This window comes from the organism of the source record quoted next, unplaced genomic scaffold (assembly GCF_019419815.1).
Source record: "Pyrus x bretschneideri cultivar Hongxiangsu unplaced genomic scaffold, Pyrus_bretschneideri_v1 Contig46, whole genome shotgun sequence".
In the NCBI taxonomy this organism is placed as follows: Eukaryota; Viridiplantae; Streptophyta; class Magnoliopsida; order Rosales; family Rosaceae; genus Pyrus; species Pyrus x bretschneideri.
Genome location: NW_025999783.1, coordinates 2,843,960 through 2,857,203, shown reverse-complemented (window position 1 = coordinate 2,857,203; position 13,244 = coordinate 2,843,960). Strand labels below are relative to the sequence as shown.

The 13,244-nt window shown below is 36.3% G+C and overlaps 1 protein-coding gene across 1 annotated transcript; it reads left to right on the top strand.

The window, feature by feature from the left end:
* The first annotated feature begins 10,693 nt into the window (after positions 1 to 10,693).
* On the top strand, positions 10,694 to 11,113 carry LOC125469841. Its single transcript, XM_048567792.1, has one exon. The coding sequence runs from the start codon at positions 10,694 to 10,696 to the stop codon at positions 11,111 to 11,113; it is 420 nt and encodes a 139-aa protein (XP_048423749.1).
* Positions 11,114 to 13,244: the final 2,131 nt, after the last annotated feature.

Below are 13,244 nucleotides of genomic sequence, written 5' to 3'. Positions count from 1 at the left end.
GTAAATTTATTATATATTGTACAAATAAGTGCTTATTTATACTTAAAAAAATACATAATTGTATTGGGATACAAATTTGCAAAATAAAATGACATAAATATTATAAATTATTAGAACATTTTGAAAACATGGGAAACAAGCATATAATGAGTGTTCATCCAAGTATTCAACAAGTCTCTTACATTTTATTGAAAAGATAAAATACAAAATGAGAATTATTGATTTTATGTTTAAGTGAGAGTCACGAGCTAGGCGGGTGCCTAAGTGGGTATAGGGACACTTTCTTAATTTTCAAAAGGCTAGGGACTAATCGGGCCAATGGACAGCTGCCTAGTCTTAGGCGGCACTAGGCGGGGATTTTTAGAGCAGTGGTGGGTATATATCGAATTATGTCGCATTCTATCGATTTTTGCTGATGACTATTGAGTGAGAATTTCATCGAACACTTGTTGTGCACCATAAGGTCGCAGACAAGAAATAAGAGAAGAAACAGAAAGGAAAGAAACAAGATTTACAGGTGACTATACATGGGGTTGTAGAAAAGAAGCAACAGTTTGTAATTAAGTATTTTTGTCTCACTCTTTTAATTTTTCACATTTATGTATATAGATCATATACAAATGTACAAACAAATATGCATTAGGGTTATGAAGCTATTGGGATCATAAGTAGCCAATGACCCCATATTGACTCCGTCACTGACCCAGCCTAATGGACATCAAAATCAAGGCATGCTGGCTGATACCTAAAATGTGACGAAGTCATACCATGCAAGTGTTGTGTAAAAGTATGGATAAATTAAAAGCAAAGTCTAGAGTTAAATTAGACTAAGAGTGAGAGTGCACAGTGTGTGATGAACCCTTATTACATATGCATGCAGTGTCAGAGTATAGATAAAAGTGGGTAAAGGTAAAAATATTCTCATCATGCCTAGGATGGATATTACACATACTAACAGGAATAAAATTCCTATATTATCTGAAGTGGATGTTAGAATCTGCCAATGAACCCTTGCTTGCAATAGAGTCTAGCTACTAATTTTGGAACGACACAAAATAAAAAGTATAAGCGCGCAAAAATTAGGATTTACTAAAACTTTCCTTTTTGTAACATAGTAATTCTCGTTGTAAAACTCATATAGTTTTCAAAATCATACTACATATAAGTATGAAAAACCAAGCGAATAGTATAACAACAGTTATGCTAAGGATACAGGCAAAACACAAATATCTCAACAATTGTAACACAATGTGCTAATAAACATGCAGATACACAAGTCCATGTCAAAAGTAGCTACATGAATAGGTTGGGTGTAATAATCTATGCTAGAGTACTACTGTTTGGACCCAAATTTACACCATCGGCCGGTGCAATCAAGGCCGTTGAATGAGCATACCTTCCAACCGTCGGATAGAAAAGTGAAGATAATTTTGTTATTGTTAAAGGATAATATTATGGTTTTTATCAAAATAATTATCTTTTAATGTGAATTATCTTGGCTTCTTTTTAAACCATATAAACGTGATGCAAATAATATCTCTAACCTACAATTCAAATTAATTGGAGATATTCGGCATACGGCAGTGCATTTACTAGTGGATTAATTTCATGCAATTAATCAATGCAGGAGATGAAGGTGAAATTTTGAGATGGTGATGTGATGTGATTGGGATGATAATATAGATAAAAAAGGGAGTAGGTTTCAGCCTATGGATATGATGTGATGGACAAATTAGCAGAAGATAATGGTGTGGTAATTTTTTGACCATTGATCATGTGATAATGGGATAAAAGCCATTATTATTTGGTCAGATGTGGTGTATTTAAATATTAAGGATTTGTGGTGTAAGGAGACTCATGGATTACTCATTGGTAGTTGTGATACATCAGAAGACTAAGAGATTATTTTCTAATAGTCGTGACACAGCAGGAGATTCATAAATTTATGGCTTGGACTATCAGCGAGAGCAGCGTTATAAATACAGAGGTAGTGGCAATTGAAAAAGGGTCCCTCCCATTCAACACACAAACTGCCATGCGCAAACTCTCGCTCTATGCGAAATCTCTCAACAACCTTGAGACTTTTATTTTCTTTTTATGCCAACACATCTTCATTTTGGAGAAACAACATTGTGAAGGCAACCGGTGGCATTTTCAGTTTGGATAAACAAAACTATTGCCGTAGAATTAGCCGACCCTGGAGCACATTCAGTTTGGATAAACAGCATTGCGTCAAGGTCGACTAGTTATCTATCTAAGTCTCGGCCAAGAAGGATCTTTGAGTTATTGTTAGTAGATGTCATCTCATTAGCCTCTTGGCGAAGTGAGGTGTTACAGATTAGTGGGCTCGGCACATTGAACGCCGAGTTATTTTATGATTGGATACTCATAAGTAAGTTTTAGAGTTCGGCATTCTGACGGCTGAACCACGTTTACCATCAAGACATACATCTTTTTTGAGTACTTGTGTCCATATAGTTTGATACCGGTTCGGCGTGCTTATACTTTTATGAATATAATCACCGTGACCGAACCCGGCTTCGACGATCCGTGAACTTCGCAAGACTAGCAACCTTGTCTTAAGGCTCTGGAACACGAATGCCGAGACGTGTTCCTTCCTTGGCCACAGTTGCAAGATCAAGAAGTTAGTAGCGCACTTAATGTAACATCAGCACATTTTACTCCTCGGTCGAGCTTGGCCGACGAGTTGGCATGCCCTACATCAACTGAATGACGTAGTTAACTTATTAATTACTTGGCCTGCGCACCACTTAGGCTTGATAGTTTTTAGGGTCAACATTTTGGCACATCCAGTGGGACCCAGTGCTAAAACTACGAAGTTCACATGATATATCAAGATCACAGGCAGGATGAAATTTGGTGCCTATACAAGGAAAGTGTCGAGAGGCATAAAAAACTCCTTGATCGGATCATTGAAGCATATGAAAAATGACATGAGGTGAAAACACTTCATCAAAGCAGTTATTGAAACTATATATATATAATATACGCTTGAAACAAAGCCCACTCACTGATACGTCGTCTGGTCGTAGCCACCTAGTGACATGCCTCGATCCCGATATCCCTCAGTTACTAGGATGGGCACGTGCTGGCCAACACCCGACGGTGACGAAGCCATTTTAACATGCATGCAAGTTATGAAGAAAGAGAAAACGTAAATAAAATAAGTAAATTATATATAATGAAATATGAGAATGCATGGACGTGTTCAGAGCATACAACTAATAAAGAATAATGTGAAAGAATTACTATAAAAGGTGCGAATAAAGGAATGGATCCTACACTGAGAAGACTTAAAAATACCTATGCGAAAGTGTCCTGATGCCAGGATCGTAAGTGGACCAAAGTTTATAATAATAATACTAATAATAAGAAAACCATTTTCTTTCTAAACATACTAACCCCCTGTTTTGAAAACCCATATAATACTACATATAGGTTGTTCTAAAAACTCTACATGCTATAAAGACGTTCATACAATAAAATCATCTATAAAAGGTGGTAGTGATACGCCTGAAGGCAAAACCAACGAGTCTCAAAAATCAACACGATGATGTACTTATCTATGGGTATCATAGTCACCCGAAAGCATATCCATCATTCGAGGGTGAAGCTGTACGACATTGGGTTACGCCAGTGAAGAAATATGGTAGGCCCCATCACCCGAAGATGAGGCTGTACGACTCTGGGTTACGCCAGAGAAGAAACAAAACATAATACACAGACACTAGCCATGGCTAGTGAAGCTGTCCGACACTGGTTTTGCCAGTGAAGTTGGGAGTATGTAATAATATTTCATTGCTCCTCGACTGTGTCCTATGGCCATAGACATATACATACTCAGGTTGTGTGTATGTGTTGTATGATAACCCACTAGATAAGCACATAAAACACATCTCAAAAACTTATACCAAGCTTAGAATTCAAAATCTCATCATCCAAAATCATAAGAATTTTCATAAACGTGATTTCTCTAAATATGCCATTTTATAAGCCGTAAATAGATAAACCATAAATATTTCATAAAAGCAATTTAAATAAATCATAAATTTTCTATAAACCATAAATATAGAAATCCATAAAACATAATATAAAACATGCTCAATTCATGAAATATGAAATGCATGCAAGCCTAATATGTTATAAAAATGTGCAATTTGAGAAGGGGTCCACTCATAGATACTCCATCGCCCAAAAGCCATTCAACAAGAGAGGATCGGGTTACCACTAACAAACGCACCTAAGTACATAAAAGGAACAATTAATAAAAGCCTACTAAAACGATTGAATTTAGAAAAATGGAGTGCGGATTTGAAATCAGGGCGTCGAATTACCCTAAAAGGGATCCTGAGTAAAATTCGTAAAAAGTCAACAATTGATCCGAAAAGTCAACCAAGGCACCGAGCCGGTCAACTACGTTAAAACTTCAGAATTTCACTAAACGGATGTAGAAAACGAACTTGAGGCATCGAAATTAGCCTAAGAGGGCTCTCAAGCAAATTTTGTAAAAGTCGATGCAAGGAATATTTCAGTCACCGGAGCTGCCGTTAGCCACTGGGAACTTCGTCGAAATCTGTATAAATGGCCGAATTTCTAGGCAATCTTTGAATTAGTATAACTCATTCATTTCTCAACCAAATTTGACCCATAATATACTGAGATACGTCTACTGAGATATGGTTTCGCTCACCTCTTTATAGATCTTGCAGGTATTGAACTAGAAACCTAAGGTCTTTATACAACATCTAGAAACTAGAAGTTATCATTAGAGTTTTCATATGTAACACTCAAGTTTTAGACAAAAGAATAAGGAACCTTTGTTGTTTAGTTTGTGAGATGTAAATCCTTATGTAAATTATTAGTATCACTAGACTTCCGCTTCAGAATTTTAATGATCAAGAAATGCTCTGATTTCATTTTTACTTTCTTTTATCGCATCTTGATTATAGAAGTTCCTAATTCTATATTTGGGATGTGATTCATGCCTTAACTCAAGAAAAACAAAATTTATTATCCCAGGTCGGGGCATGATATGATGATACCACACTTTTCCATATAGAGACAGTGCCGCCAGATATTAAGAGTAAAAACAGTAGCTGCTGGCTCCAAATTGTGTGTAGGATAATTCATCTCTTGTGGCTTCGATTGTTGAGAAGCACATAAGTAAATGCTACACCTAAAGGAAAACTTTTGAATATGCTAAGTTCATTGAGCAACATATTACATGCTATGGGATCATAATTTTCTAGGGCCAAAGTAAGGTTAATTAGAAAATCATTACCTCAGAAGTTCGGTCATGGACTCAACAACTCCAAGCAGAGTTGGACCATACGAAACAGAGGTTGCCACCATCACCTTGTTCATGGGCAATATGCGAAGTCTAAGTGGCTCTGATGGTATAACCATGCTTACTCCGCAAAACATGAGATCTTATTTGGATATAGACACAATCAGATTCCAAATAAGTCTTGGAGTTCCTAAAATCTAGGAACTGGCGTGCACCGTAAGTAATGACAACTTCTAAGAGGGTGTAGCATTTACTTCTAGATATTCTCTAGGATTCTCCCATCTTAGAACAAGGATTCTATCTTAAAATGGTATTCTCCCGATTGGTTTAAATACACTGATTTAGGGCTTGTCTCTGGTAACGCCATCTCGACACTCTAATTCTCTTGACCACTGCTTGGGTCTAACACTGCTTACTAATTTGACTGTTGGATGACCTTTGGTCGACATACCCCACCGTTCTTAGGCTTGGTCACAGTTGTTTTATGTTTTGCAAGTTACTCAGATTTCTACCTCCACCATCTGCAGTGGTGCACAAATTTGGTTCCAATATTTGGTGTTTTCATTGGGAGAATTCATATTCCTCTTGACCAAATCACTTAGCCTCTATGGAGGTTTCCCCCAAATAATTGTATTATGAACCCAATGTTCCTACACATGGTACCAACCAAGAGATCGACAAGGCTACCGCCATAGATGAGTTATGGGAGAAGGTTATGGAAATCTGTCTATCCTTGTAGGATGTTCGACGAAGCTTACTAGGGAAAGAACTCGCAAGACTAGCGGACATGAAAGTATGAGTGAAAGATTTGGAAGAAGTTGTTTCTCGCTTTAAAGAGGCATCGACCCGAGCAACGCCGACCCAATTCCCTGTATAGATTATTGATCTGATCCCTGAAGTGCTGCCTCAATGATCTACCCTTGAGAGGTGTCGTAGAAATTTAAGAAGACTTCAAGATTTCCATCCTATTTAATATTTAGGGAAATAGGTACCTTCCAGAGTAAATTGCATATACAACGAACAAGAAATTATGGGGAACACCAGGAAGGAAAGGAAAACAGCTTGCAAGAAGCTTCAATCAACAAATCGCTGGCCATCAACTCCAACATTTTGATGTTCCTCAACTGAGACCTTGAAACGTCCACTCACCACGATGATGCTCTTGTCGTCAAAATGCAAATCTCCAACACCATGGTCAATTGGGTCTTGGTAGACAATGGATCAGAAGTGAATGTCATTTTCAAAGATGTTGTAGAAAAGATAGGTTTTCTTGATAGAATCAACTCCACTACCTCTACATACGAGGTAAAAAAAATAAAAGGAGACCAAATGGTGGCGCGCTACTATTGAAAGCATGAAGATGATCCTGAAGGGAAAACGAAGTTCTAGCGCTCCCATTAATGAATCAGCATAGCAATCATAGTCGAGGGAGTCAGTTGACGAGCTGCAAAGAATTTGACCTAGATCTTGACCTGCATGAAAACAGTACTCCGGAATCGAAGGCCGATGAGGACGTTGTATTGATCTGGATAAATTGGAATGGAAAGCTAAGACCAGATCAAAACTAACAGACTGAGAAAAAGAACTATTTACTAGCTGTTTAGTTAGAACCCTCACTAGAAGATCTAGAACTGTAATTGCTTCTCTTAAAGACTAATTCCTCGTTGGATCAAAAGATGATTGTCCCTTATTATTTCTACTTATTAAGTCAATCTTGACCAAAGGTTGTTTGCATGTTAGGAGTACCTAAACCTATGTCTGACAATGAAGAGGTTTCAGACTTTGAAAACTTATGGTATGTGTGTCTGACCATGAATTTGTGTGGAGTCTTCATTGTGAAATCTAAAATTAGATGAACTTGCATACAAAACACGAGAAAATTAAGGTTGGTGGTAGTTTTTCTTACTTTGTTAATTTAGTTTGATCTTTTCTATGTGTTGATTCTAGCGTTGTCTTGTTAATAAAGCTAAATTAATTGATTGGAATTAAGTTGTCGTTAAATTTTATGAGATTAGCCTCGCACTTGCACAAACTATTCTAAACTTGCGAGTAAAGCCAGTTTAATTTTCTTACTTTCTCCTCATCTAGTATATTTTTCTCCATCATTTTCTAATTACAATCTCAAAATCTTGATGTTTTTGAATCCATGTTTATTGTTTAGCAATAGCTATATAGGGATCAAGATGGTAATTGAGACATTTGAGACATGTTGGATATTTGTCAACAATTAATGAAAAAAATAAACAAAATATATATATACACACACACACACGCACATAAATGAATTTAAATATGCTAATTAAACAATAAAAGTAAATTGAACCTAAGTAGTATGAATAAACCAAATTAATTTTAAACTGAAATTAATGTTAAACAAATAAAATGAAGATCGAGACTTGCACACCACAATGTTCTTGAAACAAAAATTCGCTCATACTCTGTGCTTATAGTTTTGTACGCATTTGCTTTCACCAGGATTCCAGCATCGAAAAACTTAGTTTATGACGAATTTCTTTGTGGTTCTCTCAATATGCTTAGTATTGGAAGGAAGAATGATTTTCGGTGATATGAATGATATGTAGATGCGTGTCTTTATAGTAGTCATATACCTGTTTGCAACAAATATGATTTTGGGAGGAGACTGTTTAACATAAAGGGTGTGTGGCTTCATCTTTTCCTCAAACTTTTTTAGATGTCCTTAAACATTCTTAGACTTCATTCGGAAAAATGTGTCTATTAGAAAATAAAAAGATTAATTTAATAAATAAAAATTAATTATTGGATATAATACTAAAGTCCAAGCCCAATCCCCAAAACCCAAACCCAAGGTCCAAGTCCAAATTTGTTTTTCATAGTCCATCTTTCCAATCATTTGGTAAGAAGGAAAAAAAGTTATAAAGGCGAGAAAATTTTGGTGTGAGCAATATGGGACAATAAGATATTGGTCTCAGCAACTATATTATGACATTTGTTTGAAAAAGTTAGCAAGTTGGTCACTTCAGTCCATTTAGAAGCCAAACCTAAAAACCTGGGTTCCCTGCCTAGCCCCAAGTTCTAAAATCAAATCCCAAATTCGAATCCCACCCTAATCCACAAAACCCATCCTACCTAACCCAACCTATATCCAATCTACCAATTGTATTACCGATTCGTAGTCCCCTCTTTTATTTTACTACTAGCTTCTTGTCACACGCCTGTGGCAATTGCATGGAATAATTCATATAGTTTGCATTATGATCATGACAATTTAGTTACCATTCTAGTTTAATTAATTTGTCGAAGTAGAACATAATCCAAAATGGGATCCAACTATATCGAGGCACATTTAAAGAAATTAATCCATGTAGCTATATAAAATCTTTAGTTTTAAGAGTACTAGTAACTTAAGAATCATATAGCTTCAATGCGAATCTGACTCATTTGCAATCTGATTTTGTCAACATTTTTACCATAATGTTTAGGTGAATAGATTTCTTTATAAATTTATGCAGCAACCAATTGGTTAAAGAATTTTATTTTATTTTATTTTTTATCGAGACATACGTATAATTGTAGCTTTGGAGACACTTGTAACTCATAAACTTAAGTTTAATAGCAAAGTGCAACTCCAAATCATCATAATTTTGCCTCTATCTATCAATAAATCGAGAGAGATATGAAGAAAGGTTGACTCAAGTTAGCTTTCTACCTTGTGGTATTGATTGCCACATGTGGTAAAATACTTCTCACCAATACTTTTTAACATATAAGGATGCCTACATAGAGAGGGATTATACATGTTTATGTATTTTTGCTTTCTAACTCTCAGGTTGTGTTGATCAGGGGAAAAAAAACCTCAAGAATTAGTAGCTAAGTAGAAAAGTGCAATTTTAATATTACTTAAGGAAAAATGATATTGCAGGTCTGCAATTTGGAGTAGAAGCAAGGGGTCCAATAGTGAGGTTTCCTTGCAAAGCATCTAATGAATGTCCTAACCTAGCCAAATGCTCATGCATCAACACTATGTGTAAGTGCCCACTGGAAGGAGTACTAAAGTTCATTAGGTTGGATGTTAGACTTTAATCCAACGGCTAATAGGTCAATATAGTTAATAAGGATTGATGTGGAATGTAAGTGTGATTAGGGTTAGTTATAAGCTATAACTTGGACTCCAAGTAAAGGAATATAACCTGGTTATAATTGGACCCTATTTGGATTGAGATTTGGTAGATTATATCCTTGTACAATAAGGAATCCTAGTGTATGATTATGGAACTGTATGCTAAGGTTGTAGTAGTATAAATACCAAGGGAAGGTCCCTAGATACACCACCAATACACATACTTGGAAAACTCCCCATAGGTTTGAGTAATACAGGGGTGGTGAGTGTGCTGAAGACCAACCTTCGAAGTTTAAGGTGTTTGAGGAGAGCTTGCTACAATTGCAGTCCTTGTGGTGCTAGAAAGATGTCTTCTCAAGGTTAGATCAATGGTGTTTATTATACATGAACGTGTTAGGTTTAACAGTTGGTATCAGAGCCTAGTTTGTGTGATTAAAACCCATAAAGAACTAACGTACATAAGATCATGCATGCAATATGAATGAACTGATGTTTCTTTAAAATTTCAATTCTGGTTTTCTTTTTCGCTGCTATGATTAATACTTGCTTGTATGAAGTTTTGAGATACTTTCATTGCATCTCGACTAAGTATAGAACTAAGTAATATGCATAAGAGAACTGCAAACAAGTGCCATGAATGTTGTGCTATGATTGCATTCACAGAAACCCTAAACTGCCTACCATGCATAACTAATGTAAAGAACTGTTTTTTGGCCTATTAAAACTAAGAAATTGTTTGCTTTAGAAGTCCTGATTGTTTAGCATGTCTGCTAATCAAAGGTTTTAAGGTTCATAACATGCTGAAAGTTATGTTATGATCAATGTTTTTTGAGATGTAATTGTATGATTGAAACACAACAAATTTGTTCCAATCATTCAAGAACTGCTAAAAATTCAAGGTTTAAATTGATCAGCTTGTATCAGTAGCCATAACAATGAGGTTATATCCCCAAATAAAGGTGTGACTAATCGACATTGGTTAGGTTACTGATAGCTTAGTGAGGACATATAAGATGCATGAGCTGTGAAGGTTAATTGCCAAACAAAGGTGGATGGCTTTCATGTCATATCATTACTTATGCAACCTATATGTTTTGCATTGATACTGATTAAACTTGAAAAACCAAACAAAGGTTGAGTTGTTTCAGTTATACAGAATATAGAGTCTTGAACGTTTATTTTCGTTTGAAAATCTTTCAGTAATTAGCTCCCTGAATTCAATTCAAACACTTAATGGAACCAACTATAAGAAGTGGAGGCAAGATATTGAAATAACTCTAGGACTCATGGATTTCGATTTAGCTCTAAGAGAGAATGAACCCACCAAGCCTACTGAAGGTACAACTGCAGAAAAGAAGAATGAATGTGAAAAATGGGTTAAGGCTAACAAGATGGCATTGCTAGTAATCAAAAGATCAATGTCTGATCTGGTTCAAGAGGCTATCACTGAATCAGACAATGCTAAGGCATACCTTGATTCCATAGAAGCAAAGTTCAAAGAGTCTAAGAAGGCAGAAACTAGAACTCTCATGAACACTCTTATAGCCACTAAATACCTTGGTGGTGATGTGAGAGAACACATTCTCTCGATGGTTGATGCAGCTGCAAAGCTCGATGCACTTAACATCAAAATAGATGACCCTTTTCTAGTTCATCTCGCCCTCAATTCCTTACCTCCTGATTACTCTCAGTTGAAGAGTACTTAAATAGTTAAGAAAGAAAAATGGGACCTAAACGAGTTTATGTGCATGAAGAGCAAAATATTCGACAAGATAAAGGGAAGAAACAAGTTAATGCAGTGGAGAATGTCAATTCTCCCAATGAGAAAGACAACCCTCCACAAAGAAACAACAAAAGGGCTGCTGGAAGGGTTAATAAGGGCAATAACCATCTGAGAATTCATAAGGGTATTGGAATGAAATGTTTCTTCTGCAAGAAGGTAGGACATCAGAAAAAGGAGTGCACTAGGTATAAACGTTGGAAGGAAAACAAAGAAAGTAAGAAAAACAAAGGTATGGTGCATAAAATTTTAGTTTGTTTTGAATCGAATTTGGTATAGATATCTTATGATACCTGGTGGCTTGATACTGGTGCTACAATTCATGTAACAAACTTATTGCAAGGGTACATTAGTAAGAGGGTGCCAAACAAGGATAAGGTGTCAGTGTTCATGGGCAATGGAGCTAGAGTTGCATTGCAGTTCATTGGAGTAGTTAGGCTTGAATTATTTCTGGTTTTTTGCTAGATTTGGTTGATGTTGCTTATATACCTTCCATGAGAATGAACTTAGTCTCAGTTAGTAGGCTTGTTAAATCAAAGTTTAAGTTTGATCTTAATGAGATTGGTTTTTCAATATTTCGAACTTCCAACCTAATTGGTGATGGAGTATTGACTGGTGACATGTTCAAACTTAACTGCAATATACCAATAAGTGTGGTGAACACAATAGGGCATAAATGAACACTGACAAACGACACCTCATCCAAGTTATGGCACAAAAGATTAGGGCATATTTCAAAAGGGAGAATGCAAAGATTAACTAGAGAACAAATTCTACCATCACTGAACTATGGTGATTTCAAAATTTGTGCCAACTTCATTAAGGGAAAATTGACAAACAAGAAGAAAAAGGGTTCAACTAGAAGTACAAAGCTGTTAGAACTAATCCACAAAGACATTTGTGGACCTTTTCCAACACAAACACACAATGGCTACAAGTATTTTATTACATTCACAGATGACTTTTCTAGGTTTGGGTATGTATACTCGTTGACAGAGAAGTCTAGTGCCTTTGCTGCTTCAAAATTTATAAGGCAGAAGTATAGAATCAATTAGACTGCAAAGTCAAGGTAGTAAGGTCTGATAGGGGTGGAGAGTATTATGGAAAGTTCAGTGAATCTGGAAAACAGCCTGGTCCTTTTGCATTGTTTGTGCAAAAGCATGGAATTGTTGCTCAATACACCAATCCATGCACCCCTGAGCAAAATGGAGTTAGTGAAAGAAGAAATAGAACCTTGATCGAGATGGTGAGAAGCATGATGAGTAATTCGAAACTGCTTACCTTTCTTTGGGGTGAAGCAATCAAAACTACAAACTACTTGCTAAATAGAGTCTCTAGCAAGTATGTCCCCAAGACACCATTCGAGTTGTGGACTAACAGAAAACCAATGCTAAGTCATTTGAGAATTTGGGGATGCGCTGCAAAAGCAAGAACATACAATCTAGTGGAGAAGAAACCAGACCCTAGAACAATCACATGCTTCTTTGTAGGATATCCAGAAAGAACCAAGGGTTACATGCTTTATTGCCCCAATCATACTTCAAGATTCATTGAAACTGGGAGAGCCAAGTTCATTGAAGAAGCTAATGATGATGAGTGGGAGGAAAAATCTTGACTGGAATGAAGAGACCATAACAATGAAAGAAGAAAATCTAGGTGATGTTGTGACAGATGAAGTTGTTGTACCAATTCCAGTGCAAAGTGATCAAGTTATAGAACCAACAAAAGTTGTTCAACAAGATGAAGTGATTGTAGAAGAACTTGTGCAGTTAAACACCATACCAGCTATTTAAAAAGAGAACCTTGAGCATGTGAGCATGAAAACCAAAAGATCTATCCGCACAAGAAAGCCTGCAATCTAAAATGATTTCCTTGTGTATTTGCAAGAAATTGAGTTCAGTAACCAAGAAGAAAATCTATTAAGCTTCAAGAAGGCAGTTGAGAGTCTCAGTAATGCATATTGGCAAGAAGCTATGCAATCAGAACTGGATTCCATGAATAAGAACAAAGTGTGGGAGTTGGTTGAGCTACCACAAAGAATCAAACCAATAGACTGC